Raw genomic sequence first — 17,595 nt, forward strand, 5'->3', positions numbered from 1 at the left:
TTATATATATGTATATATATATATATAATGTACATACATTCTTTTTCACAGGTACGTTTTGAATAGTTTACTTTCTTCTACAGTATAAAAGGAAATACCGCTTCAATTTTAAAAGACAATATCTCACTTTTAGGTGATAATTTTAAATTCTAATTATTTCTTTTGCATTTTCATCACCCTGAATAATATTGCATTAATGCTGTGTTTGTTGATAATTGGTATGCTTTAGATGTCCAACCCACCGTATCTAAATGTTCCGTTACAAGAATTTTGGGCGTACCAGAATTTTTCTTAGGGTGTTGAACCCCTCCACTTCTGTGTTGAATCCTTCCACTTCTCCCTACTCTCCACTTTATCCCTCCCTAATTTCCCTTTCCCTCCCTTCCCTCTCCTTCCCTCCCTTTAGCTCCTAAACTTCAGGTCCGTCACAACAAATGTTCTTGAGGGAAGATTACTAGAGGTCTCTAGGTACCAACTATAAACACACACACACACACACACACACACACACACACACACACACACACACACACACACACACACACACACACACACACACACGACTCGTGGCGTAGTTGGTATAGTTCCCGCCAGCCACTACGGGGGTCCAGGTTCGAATCCCGCCCAGAACTGAAATTATTTCAGTATCGCTGTGCTGCGGGTCGTTACTCCAACTCTCGTGGCCGGGGAGTTGGGTGTGTGTGTGCGTGTAAGGTCACAACATTACCCATAGATCGGTCATATATGAGCTTTGAGCTCTCTTCGGGGAGGGAAAATAGCTGTCGATACACGAGTCCAACACGTGATCCAAGACCATGGTGAATCACTCACGCACATTCCTGCACACGTGCTGAAAGCAAAAGCTGCAATCTCTTTGAGTCTTCAGCATTTCCTTGCCTTCTTTGCAGCGTTGTGGTTCACGTATGTTTATCGCACACTTGTACGAGTATGTCGTTCAGCGGCTGCCCCAGACGGGAGTGGGTGACAAGGAACAACTTTTGCGCTACTCTGTACTCCTGTAATCATCGTTGGTAAACTTTCTCTTCCGTGACCTTTCGCCATGGTCTTGGATCACGTGTTGGACTCGTGATCCACAGCTATTTCCCTCCTGGATGAGAGCTCAGTGCTTATATATGACCGATCTATGGGTAATACTGTGACCTTGCATGTACACACACAGACACACCCAACTCCCCGCCCACGAGAATTGGAGTAACGACTCGCAGAGCCCTGGGCGGGATTCGAACTCTGGACCGCTTTAGTAGCGGTTGCGAACGCTACCACTGCGGTGTCGAGTCGTGTGTGCGCACGCGCGCATGTGTGTGTGTGTGTGTGTGTGTGTGTGTGTGTGTGTGTGTGTGTGTGTGTGTGTGTGTGTGTGTGTGTGTGTGTGTGTGTGTGTGTGTGTGTGTGTTTACCTAGTTGTATTTTACGGGAAGGGGAGCTACGCTCGTGGTGTGTGTGTGTGTGTGTGTGTGTGTGTGTGTGTGTGTGTGTGTGTGTGTGTGTGTGTGTGTGTACGTAGATGCGCTACATATACATATAAGTATGTAGATCTAAATTCGGTGACCTCAATTCCCTTTTGATCTGGATCAACATAGATAAACAAACCCGTAACTCGCCATGGGAATATTTCAGTATCCTATCACTAACCACCCCTCCTCTTCCTCCTCCTCCTCCTCTTCCTAATACTACTAGTCTTCTACTTCCACTACTACTAGTCTACTACTGATGCTAGTCTACTACTACAAAAAATAATCTACTCTTAGTGTATTACTACTACTACTATTACTAGTCAACTACTACTATTAGTCTACTACTACTACTAGTCTACTACTAATAGCTTACTACTACTACTACTACTACTACTAGTCTACTACTACTATTACTGCTACTACTACTACGACTATTACTATTACTACTACTAATAGCCTACTACTAGTCTACTACTACTATTATTACTACTATTACTACTTTTACCACTACTACTTTTACTTCTACTACTACTACTACTACTACTACTACTACTACTACTACTACTACTACTACTACTACTACTGCTACTACTACTATCACTATTATAACCCCAACCACCCATCAGACATCACGTCCGTTCCCCCAACTCTGCTAAGACTCTTTTACCCTTCGGTGGCGGCGGCAACACAGTCTGCCGCCCAGAGCCCCTGGCACTGCCCCCTGGGTATGTAGTGGTCCCTCTTGGCCCACCTCCATCCCAGTTGTCGCATATGGCGCCTCGACACCCCCTTCTCGGAACTCCCGTCGTGGTGCCAAGCAGATGTGGTTCGTGTGGAAGTATGTACGTGTGTGCGTACATGTACGTTTGTGTGTGTGTGTGTGTGTACGTGTGTACGTGTACATGTGTGTATGTGTATGTGTATGTGTGTATGTGTAGTGTGTGTACGTGTGTATGTGTACGTGTGCGTACATGTGTATGTGTAGTGTGTGTACGTGTATGTATATGTACGTGTGTGTACGTGTGTGTACGCGTGTGCACCTCTATATATACATTCACGGGAGATGAAGCAGAAAAACCTAATCAATACAATGTTTTTCTTTAGATCGTAATGGACATCGTGGACTCTTGATGAGGAAGATGGACTCTGGCCAGATCTCGCATTAGCGAATTTGGCAAGAAATTTCCTCAACTGACTAAAAACACCCGCCCCCCGTCCCTAAAAAAAAAAAAAATCAAAATTATACAAAAAAATAAAAATTCTTTTCAAAAAAATAAAAGCAACAACAAAAACTCAAAATTCCAAGACCCCATCTCCCTCAAAAAACACTCAAAATCCTACTAAAAAAAATCACAATTCTACTCAAAAAATAAAAGCAACAACAGAAACTCAAAATTCCAAGACCCAACCTCCCTCAAAAAAAAAAAAAAAAAAAAAAAAAAAAAGAACAATGAAGGTTCAGTCAGCCAGCGAAGGACATGGATGCTGAAGTGGAAGAATGAAACAAAACCAGCGTTCTCATGGTCATCTTGAAGAGCTTTGGGGTAAGATTGGAGTGAGAGGGTTCTTTGGAGTCAGACAGGCACTTCATAGAGAGAAGAGAGAAGAGAGAACTCTCAAGAGGAGGAAGAGGCGGCTCTTCTTTCGTCCTTGCCCAAGGGTATCAGATGGGCCTAATCGTTTCGGGGCAGAAAACAGATACAAGATCAGAGAGAGAAGGACACAGGGACATTGTCGGGGCCATAGGGAAAGAAATGAGGAGAGAGGAACAGCGTGAGGAGAGAGGAACAGCGTGAGGAGAGAGGAACAGCGTGAGAAGAGAGGAACAGCGTGAGAAGAGAGGAACAGCGTGAGAAGAGAGGAACAGCGTGAGAAGAGGGGAACAGCGTGAGGAGAGAGGAACAGCGTGAGAAGAGAGGAAGAGCGTGAGAAGAGAGGAACAGCGTGAGAAGAGAGGAACAGCGTGAGGAGAGAGGAACAGCGTTAGGAGAGAGGAACAGCGTTAAAGAGAAAAGAGATGAAACGGGGAGGATTTAAAATCAGGGTGGAAGGAAAGGAGGAGGAGGAGGTGAAAGGCATGCAAACGACTATAGGGAAATGTTGTCTATAAAAGGTGAAAGGTAACAAGGAAGGGGAGGAGAAGGGAGAAAAAAAGAGGAGGAGGAGGAAGAGGAAGAGGAGGAGGAGGAGGAGGATGAGAATGAGGAAGAAAAAGAAGAGGAAGAGCAGGAGGAGGAGGAGGAGGAGGAGGAGGAGGAGGAGGAGAAAGAATAGGAGGAGGAGGAGGACGAGGAAGAGGAGGAGAAGGAAAAATGGGTTAAGGAAGGGAAGGGAAGAAAAGGAGAAAGAAGAGGAGGAAGAAGAGGAGAATACAGGGAAAACGGACGTGGAGAAGAAGAGGAAGAGAAAAAAAAAACTTGCGGCAGGAAAGGAAAGGAAAGAGGAAAAACAGAAAAAAGAGGAGTAAGAGGAAGAAGAGGAGTAAGAGGAAGAAGAGGAATAGGAGGAAGAAGAGAGAGGGACAGGAAGGGCAAAAAAAAAAAAACAGAAGGAAAAGAGGATGAGGAAAACGAAATGATAAAGAAAAACAAAAGATGAGGAGGGAGAGGAGGAAAAAGAGCAAGAAGAAGAAGAAGAAGATGAGGAAGAGGAAGTGATGAAAGGAGAGGTGAAGCAGGTAGATAAAGTAAAGGAATAGGAAAAGAATCACGAAAAGGAGGAAGAGGAGAAAAGGTATGGAGTAACGCCAGGAAGAGGAGGAAGAGGAGTAAGAGGAGGTAGAGGAGGAAGAGTAGAAAGAGCAGGAAGGGGAGGAAAGGGTATGGAGTAACGCCAGGCACTTGAGGAAGAGGAGGAAGAGGAGGAAGAAGATGAAGAGGAGGATGGGTAAATGGAGTATGGGAAGTAAGATGAGGAGGAGAAAGAGGAGGATATGGAGTGAGAGGGAGAAGAGAAGGAAGAGGAAGAGCGAAGTAAGGGAAAGAAAAGAAGAAGAAGGAGGAAGCAGATGAGGCAGAGGAGGAACAGAAGGACGAGGCCGAGGGCAGATTAGGCCTCTGAGTAAGAGTCTGAGGAGGCAAAAGGCAGAGCAGGCCTCTGAGTAAGAGTCTGAGGAGGCAAAAGGCAGAACAGGACTCTGAGTAAGAGTCTGAGGTGGTAAAAGGCAGAGCAGGCCTCTGAGTAAGAGTCTGAGGAGGCAAAAGGCAGAACAGGACTCTGAGTAAGAGTCTGAGGAGGTAAAAGGCAGAGCAGGCCTCTGAGTGAGAGTCTGAGGAGGCAAAAGGGAGAGAAGGCCTCTGAGTAAGAGTCTGAGGAGGCAAAAGGGAGAGCAGGCCTCTGAGTAAGAGTCTGAGAAGGCAAAAGGTATAGCAGAAATCTGAGTAAAAGTCTGAGGAGGCAAAAGGGAGAGCAGGCCTCTGAGTAAGAGTCTGAGGTGGTAAAAGGCAGAGCAGGCCTCTGAGTAAGAGTCTGAGGAGGCAAAAGGCAGAACAGGACTCTGAGTAAGAGTCTGAGGAGGCAAAAGGCAGATTAGGCCTCTGAGTAAGAGTCTGAGGTGGTAAAAGGCAGATCAGGACTCTGAGTAAGAGTCTGAGGAGGCAAAAGGCAGATTAGATCTCTGAATAACAGTCTGAGGAAGCAAAAGGCAGAGCAGGGCTCTGAGTAAGAGTCTGAGAAGGCAAAAGGTATAGCAGGCCTCTGAGTAAAAGTCTGAGGAGGTAAAAGGCAGAGCAGGCCTCTGAGTAAGAGTCTGAGGAGGCAAAAGGCAGAGCAGGCCTCTGAGTAAGAGTCTGAGGAGGCAAAAGGCAGAGCAGGCCTCTGAGTAAGAGTCTGAGGAGGCAAAAGGCAGATTAGGCCTCTGAGTAAGAGTCTGAGGTGGTAAAAGGCAGATCAGGACTCTGAGTAAGAGTCTGAGGAAGCGTAGGGTATAAAGAGTGTGGTGGACTACCAAAAAAGTCTGAGCAAAAACCGCAGGAACGACGACGACCACCCTTGATCTAAGATCTCTTTTTTCGGCGACAGCGACGTCGAAGACAAAGACGACGACGATGGCGATGGCGACGCTGGCGACAGATCGTACGTGTTCTTTGGCGCCCTCTTGGTGACCTTCCCAGTACTGTCTTCGTTTCCTGTAATTTTATTCCTTTTGTCTATTTTTTTTTATTTTTTTTATTTTTTATTTTTTATTTATTATTATTTTTTTTTTACTTCCCTAACCAGGATGACTTTTCTTTGGGAACTAATTTTCTTAAAGAATCCACATCTATTTTGGGTCTTTTTATTCCTTCTGTTTTTACGTCCCTACCCAGGATGATTTTTCTATGGGAATTAATTTTCTTAAAGAATCGACCTCTATCTTGGGTGAAAAAAAACAAAAAAAAAAAATCGATAGAGAAATCAAAGACCTTTTCAGTACAGAAGCCGTCTTTTAACTGAATAAAATAGTCCGGTGTCCCGAGCGGGTTAGGGTGTCGTTACTTGCGGCGATGGTCGAGGGGATAGTGGTTCGAACCCTGCCACCGACGAAGTTGGACCAAGGACATAGTTCATTTAATCCCACGCTACGAAGTCCTCAGTAAGGGACATCGTCCTAACCTCCTAATAGAGGGCAGTTTGTGACGTTAAACCATATCATCATCATCATCATCATTATATATATATATACATATATATATATATACATATATATATATATATATATGATATATATATATATATATATATATATATATATATATATACAGTGCGTTCTATCTTCTTGAAGCAAACATTTTCCTCGTTCCCATCTCCAGCCTTTGCTACACAGTGATCTACTTCAATGACTTTAGTTCCATTCAAGTCCAGACGATTTAATTCAGCTGAGGAGCGTACAAGGGAAGACATAAAATCATGGTCGATAAATCCCGCGTGTTGTCGCGAGTTCATCCTTTATCTGAATTAAATCGTCTCTAATTAGCCTAAAGAGAATTTACAAAACACCTGATGATGTTTAAACCAGGGCAACGTTACGTTGGTGTGTCTGGACATCGAGTGTTTATCCGGTCATAAACCTCCGTTTATAGACGCTCGGATCAGACCTCCTGTAACCTCTTTTCCGCATCAGAAGCAAACCCACCCACCTTCGTCTCCTCTGCACCTGACAACCTAACTCCACCTTTTCTGTCTCTTGACACACCTGCCTCTGCCCTATTTCCTTGTCCTCTTCCTCTTCCTCCTCTTCCTCTTCCCCCTCTTTCTCTTCCTCCTCTTCCTCTTCCTCTTCCCCTCTTTCTCTTCCTCCTCTTCCTCTTCCTCCTCTTTCTCTCCCTCTTCCTCTTCTTCCCCTTCCTCTTCCTTCTCTTCCTCTTCCTCCTTTTCCTCTTCCTCTTCCCCTTCCTCCTCTTTATTCCCATAACGCGATTCCATTTTTGATAACTATTATTTCTGGGTTTCCCCTCTTCAGTCACCTCCATCCACCCAACCTCACCACATCCTTCTTCCTCTTCCTCCTCCTTCTTCATTTCTCACTTACGTCCTCCTCGAGAGGCTCCCCTCGAGCCGCTTCTTTCCGCACCTGGCCCTTGATGCAGAGACGTATTCAATTACCAGCCAAGGCTACTTAGGGGTAGAGGGAACGCAAAAGATCGTAGAGTCTCGTACACTTTAAACCCACTATCGGAAATATAATTTCAGAAGTACAGGATGTCCGTATATTTCGACTACTATCTGTAGTCCTCTTCAGGTTCTGCTGAAGAGCACTACAGGTGGTAGTCGAAATATACGGATCTCCTCAACTTCTCGTATTATTTCTCCGATAGTAAATTTAAAGTGTACATTTACTAATGTGTTATAACATTACAGTTTCCGATCGTAGACTCTTCTTACTAGACCTTCATCTTGTTTCAAGAAACTCAGTTGTGTTCTCTATCAAACATAAACAGTAAAAGGGGAAATGGGGTCTTCATCAGCTGATTAAAATCGGCACTCTATATAAAAACGATCAATTATAATCGCGACGAAAAGGTCAGGTTACACTGGTGAGTGTTGTGTTTAAGCTGAAGCCTCCATCTTTCCCATACGTACCCGGCAAGCCAGGGTATGTGGCAGTCACTGGTAGCTGTTGAGGACTGAGCCCGGCTCGAGGGGATTCCGGGAAGAGATTGAAACCAACGCGCCACGCGTGTGTGGATAAAACAATGTATACACAAGGGAAGGAAAGCCCAGATTGAACGTTTAGTTAAACAACACCTCATTTTTTTTTCTCGTGCTTTTTTTTTTCAAGGGTTTTCTCTCTCGTATGCTCTCCGAGGCTCATGGTTGAGAGACACTAATGGCATGTTATCTCTTACGAAAAGAAAGAGAATGAAAAAACAAACAAACGAATCGACATAATCATGTCACAACACTATCTTTGACATGCTCGAAGTTCACCCGTCCCCCTCCCGAACTCACATCTTAACTAACTTGTCACTGCCAAAGTCCTCATTCACAAACCCCAACCAGGACAAGACAGATGATTACATATTAACAACATGACGTTTCATTAGTCGGGCCGCAAGCAGCAGCTTCGAGGTCGGCCGACCTGGGACGTTCACGAAATCAGGTCGCCGGGTTTCCGCGATGACTCGTCGAGACGCGCCCAAGACCCGCGCCCGGAACTGTCGATTCGTCGGCGAGATGACGTCATCAAGTTAATGTTGTCTGGGTTATGTGGGAGGCCAACTGTGACCCCAATCTAGTTATGCAGGTATACCTCATCTTGATAAGACAGGGAAAAATAATGGAAGAGTAACAGAGAGAGAGAGAGAGAGAGAGAGAGAGAGAGAGAGAGAGAGAGAGAGAGAGAGAGAGAGAGAGAGAGAGAGAGAGAGAGAGAGAGAGAGAGACAGATAGATAGATAGAGAGAGAGAGAGAGAGAGAGAGAGAGAAAGAGAGAAATAGAGGACAAAAATAAATGTAGATAAATATATCAGTCTCATAAAGCCAACGCATATTCACCTCACCGTATATCTACGTCCACTTTATTGTTTTGTAAAATAGTATGACCTGTTTGTTTCTGCATAAGGAATACAACCTGTTTATGAGAAAGCTTGATGACAAAGCAAAAAGAAATGTCAAAGAGTTCCAAGCCAGTTTAGGCAAAATATTACACCAATGCATGCCAAATCAAGAGAAACACTCCATCTTATAAATAAACTTAACACAAAACAAATTCACATGCAAATCCTAGTCTTCACCAAAGACGTGTTTACACCTAACACCGTCCTTGGAAGAACCAAACACACACACACACATTAATTCTACCAAGACCCCGTCGCCACACCATGCATATACCCGACTTCGAGTACAAACAACAACGTCAAGATTTTTTTTTTTCTACGATGACACACCAGGCTATAAACGCATATTGTTCTTGTAACGGCCGTGCCACACAGTTGGGGTAGTCTAGACGTCGAAATGTACTTACCCTTGTCTTTACTGATCTGATCGGGGAAGTTCTGTGTCAGCCAATCTCTTACAATCGCGGCATCTACAACACAGAACCAGACACACGCCACTACAGGATTGGGACTTTGGGTGGTGGGAGGGTAACAGGAAAAACAGAATAGGAAGGAGTCGGGCAGGGTATGCAGTATGCGAAAGAAAACAATTCGTGGTAGAAGAAATGAATATGTAAGAAAACAGTTTAGAAGCAATAACAGAGAAAAAGGGAATGTAATAAAGAAAACGGAAAGGAAAACGAAGAAGATAATATCAAGATAAAGGAGATAGAATGAATTTATAAGGGATTAAGGTTGGAAGAATTTGTGATGAAGGAAATATATGTCCTTAGAGAAGAGGTATAAGAAATAAGAATACAATAATAGTAATATATAAAAAAGTGAACAGGTAAAGTCATGGCAAAACAGTAGTAGAGAGAATATTTAGAATTAACGTAGAGAAAGGAATAAGTACTGTACTGAGAGATAAAGAGAAAGAAAGAGAAAATGTGAGGACTTGAAGAAGCTTTAAGCCCGTTCACATGGGAAAAGAGGAGATGATGAGGCCATACTTAAAGGACAGAGTAAAGACTCAAGAGCAAGGTACAAAGCCATTTGCAGTGACACAGTGGCAGTAAGAAGACGGCAGATATGAGTAACACAAAGTATGTTACAGGTATGAGTTATGTTACAGGTATATTACAAGTATGTACAGTTAATTGTGAAGATCTGGTCAGGTCATAACAAGAAGAAACATTTGACGTATCATCTGCCAGTTCCCCTTTTCTCAGAAAGTCAAGAGCGTTGAAGCTTCCAGTTCTCGTCATTGCCTACTTTCCAGTTTCGTTCTTTGATCTGACGATAAAGCGCAAAACGGATGGAAAATATCGCCGGGGTTGTCCAGTTCTGAACCCGCATAGTGACCGTGGGAGAGAAAAAAAAAACGCAAAACGCAAGAAAAACACCAACGCAAAAGCATTTTGGTATCTGCATGTGGGTGGCTTACAGTTTTCCTGTCAAACAGAATAGGTCCTCTAATGGAATATAAAGAAAGAAAATATATATATATTATTTTAAGGTCTCCCCTTTCTTAAACGTTTTCCCATCGCGTCTGCTCTCTCTCTCAAACTTGACACAACAGGTCATTGAAAGAAAAATAACAAATGAATATATCTGTTACATATGTTTACATAAACACATACTCATCCATGAACTATGCACAATCATCAATTAGGACATTTACGGGTTGGAAATGAGTTAATTATGTTAAGTGTATCTGTTATCATTTAAAAAACTGGAGAAAAAACAATAGCAGGAAGAAAAAATAAAAATGGGTATCCGTTAATTAGCTGTAATTGAAAAATAATGCGCACTTATACCACATTTTCTTTCATAGTATAACTATGTAAAGTTAAAATTACAATCAGGACTGTCATGAAAAAATAGCCCCCAAACCTGCATCGAGAAATATAATATTTCAGTAATGAAACTTTAAGTCATAAAATCCTAGAAGACAATCTAGATTCGTATCTTTTTATGAGAAAAATCTAGAATACAATTTGTACACAAACGCTGAAGAAGAGCTAGCTTGAGAGAGAATTCTCTAGATCATAGAATGTACTAGTTACTTGGTCTTGTGCAATACCAAAAATACTAATTATATAAAATTATTCTCATGGAGAAATATTATGTAATATTCCGGCAAATCACGATGCTTCAAATTGTAGTCATTGTTTCAACATATGATTTATCCATAAACTCTGATAGCAAAGATGATAATATTATTAACTAATAGTCACGTCATCTAACATTCATTATCTATGTATTTTTAGTAACGATTCGGTTTTATATGATGATTTTCATTGTACTAAAAAATTTAGTCCTTGTGAATTCCGCAAACACGATTAGTTCAGTGACATCGAGTATCCGACCAAATGCACAAAGTTGTTTTGGTTGGTATTATCTTCATTTTCCCCCTTTAATCAATTAAAACTATTAAACGTATTTAAGGACAAGTTGTTAAAAATTTTTAATCAGTGTCTGTCAAATCTCACTCTAATATTAGTTATCTATCAATTTATCATTATTTACTATTTACCTGTTTGTTTATCATTTAACTATACATATGCAATTATTTATTTTATTATTATTTATATCATTATGATTTTTATTTTCTATTATTATGATTTTTTTCGCACCCGACCTAGTTATGGACCAAAAGGTCTCCTGTCGGCATGCTCCCCCTTTGTAATCTTTGTAATCCTTTGTATATATATATGTATATATATATATATATATATATATATATATATATATATATATATATATATATATATATATATATATGTATATATATATATATATATATATATATATATATATATATATATATACATATATATATATAGATGTCATCATCGTGAGATCTAGTTTTCAGCCTCTCATTTGACTCCGCCTACGATGTAACTTTCGTACAAACATATTGCTCCGCTCTTCGATCTGACACTAAGGAGATGAGCCAACAGGCCGTGGTGGCCTAGTTGGCGACTGATGTCGATACCTGTGACAAGGACATTGTATCTGATCTAGCGACACGCGTCACCTCTTTCAACTCTTGGTTTCCTGCTGCTAAGGCATTGATGGTATGCAAGATGTCTTCAACCTGTTCGCTTATTTCTGACAGTTTGCAAAATATGGCATTGTGATTTTGTTTTCTCCATTACAGCCTTCCTACTACGCATAAAAAATTCGCTGTTTAGTAAATGATACAATTACTGATGATTTTTTATTATTTTTTAACACTTTATTCCCAGCAAAATGAGGTGGCTAAGCGTGATGACCTTTGTCAAAACTCAAGAAATCAAAACTATGATTATCTTCGCCCACAGCTTTACAAAGACGAAGTGTTGAGCTATGTATATATATATATATATATATATATATATATATATATATATATATATATATATATATATATATATATATATATATCAAGTATATATGGGCAGATTCTCTCTTATACATACTCCATTGAAAGTGATGGCTTATTGTGCATTTATGTTCTTAAAAATATTTTCCATATGTCTTACTATGGACTATGTTCCTTTGAGAAGAGGCTTAGGACTTCACCATAGGTGGTCATCTTTGATATATCGCGATATAGCAAAGATGACCACCTAGAGTGAAGTCATAAACCTCCTTTCAAAGGAACACAAGTCCATAGTAGGATGTATGGAAAATACATTAAAGAAAATAAATGGACAATTAGCCATCACTTTCAATGAAGTATGTATAAGAGAAAACCTCCTACTCATATATACTATTAATATATATATATATATATATATATATATATATATATATATATATATATATATATATATATATATATACACACATATATGTAGCAGCTAACTAGCCATCGTATATAGACAACGATACTGATAACAAAGCGAAAAGAAATCTACCTAAGGTGGACAAATCCTTCCTAGTCTTTTCTAAGGCTTCTTTATTGTCCTTGTAAAGCTTCTCTGGATGAAAGCTATTACGACTTACGCAGGAATACATATATATACTGTATACAGAAATAAATAAGATTAACCGTACCCACCAATAATATTATCGCAAATGTGAACATTCTCGATAAGGGTATGTTTTCTACTTCCGTAATTATTAAGTAAAGCTGGTTATAATAACTGATTAGTGAATCACTATTAATGCAGATATTAACTGTTTTAGTGGTTCTTGTAAGAAGTATATAAAATCATAATGCGTGTACAGATGTATGACGTATTACATACTGTACATGCATATAAGTGCACATATGTATGCATATGTATTGTGTTTATAAAAGGAAGCCATACGCAGACATAAACACACACACACGCACACGCACACACATACACACACATACACGCCAACGCACGCACACATACGCACGTACACATACATAAATACACATACACACATAAATACACACACGCACATATACATGTGGTCATATGTTTATGAGTGTGAGGCCGTGGTCATGACTGTGTGTATGTATATATGTGTATGTGTAAGCCTGTGTGCAGTCACTAGCACACATTGTACAAAAACATGCGTCACATAACATTCTTACACAAACATATACATGCCTTCATGTGTATACACTAACAGCTTACGAAGAAACATACGAACTTCCACACACGACGAAAAGCAGGTGCGCACACACACACACACACACACACACACACACACACACACACACACACACACACACACACACACACACACACATACACACACACACACGTACGCACACATGCACACACATACACACACAAATACATACATATGTGCATGCATACAGAAGCCACGCAAAGGCTGGTATTTTTTGAGGGATAATGCTAATTTCAATTCACCATGCATGGGTAACTTTACAGACATCCTAATTCGCATTTTTTTAAACGTATGTATACCAATTTTCATATTATCATTATTTTTTGTAGGCAATGATGAAACTCGAGTCTTCAATAAAATGAAGTAATTTGAACTATTCATAGGAAATTAACAATCTCATTTCTAATAGCATATTTACATAAGCCTTACATTAAGTGAAATGAAATGTTTTACATGATTTGGTGTAGGTTTTAGTTTTTGCAGCAAATTTGGAAATTGAAGAGAACCCATGAAGGAAGATTATATATATACATTTTTGCATGGAAATGTTGGAGTGTCTGACAGTGATAGACAGACTCCAGAACCGCGTCTAATTGGATCCCTAATTTGTGTGACAGGCACCATGCACAATCTACATGATAACGATTACCAACAAACCAAAGAAGGAAGAAAGGAAGAAAGGAACTAGCTAAACCACCGCACACACTAGGAAATTAGTCAAACCATAGACAAGGTATGAATGACAAGGTTGATACTTTTGTCTAAATCACTAACAGATGTTTTCTATTATGGTGAATAAAGGATTTAGTAAAAAGAGTACTGCAACTAGTAATTTCACTCAAAACATAATTAGTAATCAACTTCAGGTTTGTGATTATATATATATATATATATATATATATATATATATATAAAACCGTGATATTCGACGACTTTATCATATCGACTACATTTCTTGTCTTACCTCCTTTACTGATGTTCTGTTTCTTCGAGAAAAAAAGAATAAAAAAGAGAAATATGAGACGCTCGTTGTGATCAAATTAGAGAGAGAGAGAGAGAAGACAGAAGCAGATCAGACTAAGCTAGATTAACTTTTAATCGCCTCTAGGAAAAACAAAATGTTTCCACCTTTCAATCTGAGCAAAACTTCTCGTATATTAGTGCGAAATATTTATTTTTATGCCCACCAGCTTGATTATTTTCAAACTCGAAAAATCTATTTGAAAAAAAACAAAAATGGTTTCTGGGTTTGCATTTCATTACTATCATGAAAATCTTAGTTTCTTGAATGGATACTACTTTGCGTGGTGGTATTATTTGCAACCCGAGTTATTTCACATTTCTATACACTATTTTCTAGTTTATCTAGTATAGCTTTGGTACAGGAGGAGCATATAAGCGGCTAACATTTTAGGCTCACAGAAGGCAGCAGCTGCAGGTCACCGTGGCCCTCGAGTTGTAGGAGTCGTCTTATTTATGTTGTTCTGTTGCTATGCTAAGTGCAGGCAATGGATCTCCATTAAACGAAGGTCACAGCGATGTCCTTGGTCACTGTGACATCTGCGTTATAATTGTAGAAGTCTTGTTGTTTATGTTGTTCTGTTGCTATGCTGAGATGCAGTCAATCCGTCTGTGACGGCTGCATTGTGAATGCAGCATTCACAAGAATCATGATCACAGATGTGAGGACTGAATCAATGGCATTTGCTGTGCAGAAGCTCACGCTTGACTTCATTCGATCTATGAGCTGTAGCTCTTCGGTTATGCCTGCATTAAGTCTTCGAGAGTGAAACCTGTATCTTGAGACGCAAACAGCAATAGATCATGAATTCGAATAGGCAAGTTTCAGGGATCTCACGAACAGTCATGTAATCCCCCCCCAAAAAAAAATTCGTTTCAGTTCATCATAATTCTCTATGGGTCTTCGTGGAGGCGCAAATTTGAACCGCAAAGGATCGAATTAACGAGGAAACTAACCCAAATTCATTACAAAATAACTAAACGTCTATAGTTGAGCATGTCCGCGAATATGACAAAAGAAAAGAAATATAATATAACCCCAATATCTGTTATAAGAATAGACGTGGGGGAAAATGTATACAACAACGAATATAGCTGTGATTGAAAAAATTGCTTTTCGATCACAGCAAACAGTGAAGATTGACTATCGTATAATATGCATATAACTATTATTCTTCACCACTCTCTAATCACAGGAAACACTTGTGATGCTACCAAGATAATAAGCGGTCATCTGGGTCCTTCTTAACAAATTCGGTACCTGAGTTTCCAGGTGATAAACTTTGTTTCTTGTAGTAATTGAAATGTTGCAGAGACAGATGAATCTGTTCTGTCTGATCATGGGGCGTAACTGAGTTCATGACTTTTGAGACTGATTCAGTTTTTCGTAGCTGATCTAGTCTATACTGTACGATGCCTCCTCTTTGTCGTGTGGTTTCATCAGGTCTAGCACTTTCAATTTCATATTGTAAGTACTTCCATCATTACTCATTTTCGGGTTTTCCTTATCTTCCCTAGAAGCTCTTCACTCCAGCTGTCGTCACTGTCTACTTTCTCTTCATCAGACTCTTCACATTCTTCCTCTTCATCTTCTTCTTCCTCTTCTTCTTCTTCTTCCTCTTCTTCTGTTTCTTCATCCGACTCATCATCGGTTTCACTGTTGTCTTCCTCCCTCACTTTCTTTTCTTTATTATGCATTTCTTTGTCTGACAGAGTACAGTCTGAAGCGTCTTCCTCGTTCTTATCCACGCACTTACTTTCAACCTCTTCTTTAGTTTCTTCGTCTTCATCCAGCTCCTTGGTGTCTTCTTCAAGCTTGCACGAGTCTTCAAGCTCTTGTCCCACCTCAAGAGACGGAAGCTTAGTGACTGTGTCCGGGGTAATACATGACTGAACGAGATCGGGCAAGAGTGATAAGGAATTCAAGGCTAGAAATTCCGTATTCGACTTGAGCTCCATATATGGTAGCTTCAGCTTCTGGTTGAGCAGTTGTGTAGTAGCAGCGGACATCACCCCAGAGCTAACAGGCTCGAAGACCAGAGATGTTTCGTTGGGATGATGACGTTGGTGGAATGGGAGGAAGGCGGGTGCGATGGGTTGGTGGTAGTGCTCAGTCGGCACTATCTGGGACTGATGGGTTTGTTTTTTGTAGGATGGTGCAGTTTGCTGAGGGCGTTGTAGCGCGGAATGGGTCTGTTGTGATGACAACATTGTTCTGGTACTACAATGGGGAGTCGAACTCGATTTTAATGGAATGTGAGATGCTGGTGCTGATGATGATGAAAGACCCCTTGGGATTGGCGGGGAGTGGAGGTCGGAGGATACCGAAGGATCTGTGGGCGAAGGAGGTGGGGAAGGTGTTGTTGAACGTGATGATGATGGTGTGGATGAAGCGGAGGAATAAGGTGATCCTTCTGATGACGACATAGAAGAAGAACTACTGGACGATGACGACGACGACGATGATGATGATGACGATGAAGAACTGAAAGAGAGTTCCTCAACGTCATCTTCCTCGTCCTCCTCTTTCTTCGCCCCATTTGGCCCTATCACCAGGTCTTCTGTAATTGTTTTTTCTTCATCGTCTTCTGTCCCCGCTCTCTCCTCGGCTTCCTCTTCTCTGATACTCTCATATCGTTCTTTTGTTCCTCCAGGATCAAATCCTAATCTTACTTTGCTAAGCCTTCCGTCTACTGGTTTAACAGGAGGTGGGAGAATACCAGTGGGCGACGTGAAGCCTCGATGTAGTGAATACTGCTGCCCCTGATCTTGGCGCTGAGATTTTGTGACGTCATAACTGGCAGACACGAGCGGAGAGCTTTTTGTTTCTTGGATTTTGTTTGTTCCCTTGCCTGCTTCCATGGCGATTGCTTTATAACCTCGAAGTCCCCATAGGCTTTCTTCGTCGGAGGTTGTGCTGGCGCTGCTGCAACAACTGCAGGGTGTACCACTCTGGGTCGACTCGCTAGAGTCTGAATACACTCTGTTAAGAGTGAAACTACAACAAACTTCTTCTTCTTCTTGCCTAGGATTTCCCTCCGCTGGTCTGTTCTTCTCTGACCTTCCCATGTTGAAGGTGAAGGTTACACTTGGGTGGCTTGTGATGCCCTTGGTTTGTTCGGGCGTGGACGGTGGTGAAGAGAGTTCGGAGTCGCCTTCTTCTTCTTCTTCCTCTTCCCCATCTGCGCCATGACCTTCAACCTTTTCATCGTCTTCCTCGTAACTTTCCTCCTGCATCTCATCATTATCACCCTCTTCACCGGGCTTCTCGTCCGATGACGTTGACTGTATTAATAAATCTTCTTCTTCGTCTCTAAAGTAAACGTTATCATCCTGTTCTTCACTGGGTTCGACCGCGTCCTCCTTATCGAAGGGCGAGGGCACCTTACCAAAGGCTTCCTTGGCCCTGTTGACTTCCTGGGAAAGTAATCTTTCCCGTTCCTTCTTCTGTTGTTCCTGTTGTCGTTTCTGCCTGCGCGTCA

The 17,595-nt window shown here is 41.0% G+C and overlaps 1 protein-coding gene across 15 annotated transcripts in view; it reads right to left on the bottom strand.

Moving 5' to 3' along the window:
- Positions 1-17,595, bottom strand: part of LOC143035894 (uncharacterized) — a 359,986-nt gene that overhangs the window by 25,919 nt on the left and 316,472 nt on the right. The window contains exon 26 of one of the 15 annotated variants that reach the window (XR_012967338.1): positions 14,058-14,073. The exons of 12 other annotated variants lie outside the window; for them this stretch is intronic. Coding sequence is in view for 1 of the 3 variants with exons in the window: in XM_076203079.1 (XP_076059194.1) it covers positions 8,920-8,982 (63 nt within the window). In the remaining 2 variants the exon portion in view is untranslated. Of the gene's footprint in view, positions 1-8,919; positions 8,983-14,057; positions 14,080-17,595 lie in introns of all 15 variants that reach the window. 2 more of the 15 variants (XR_012967337.1, XM_076203079.1) reach the window with 2 other exon arrangements.

This window comes from Oratosquilla oratoria, chromosome 19, assembly GCF_046742065.1.
Source record: "Oratosquilla oratoria isolate Oo_2021 chromosome 19, ASM4674206v1, whole genome shotgun sequence".
Taxonomy (NCBI): domain Eukaryota; kingdom Metazoa; phylum Arthropoda; class Malacostraca; order Stomatopoda; family Squillidae; genus Oratosquilla; species Oratosquilla oratoria.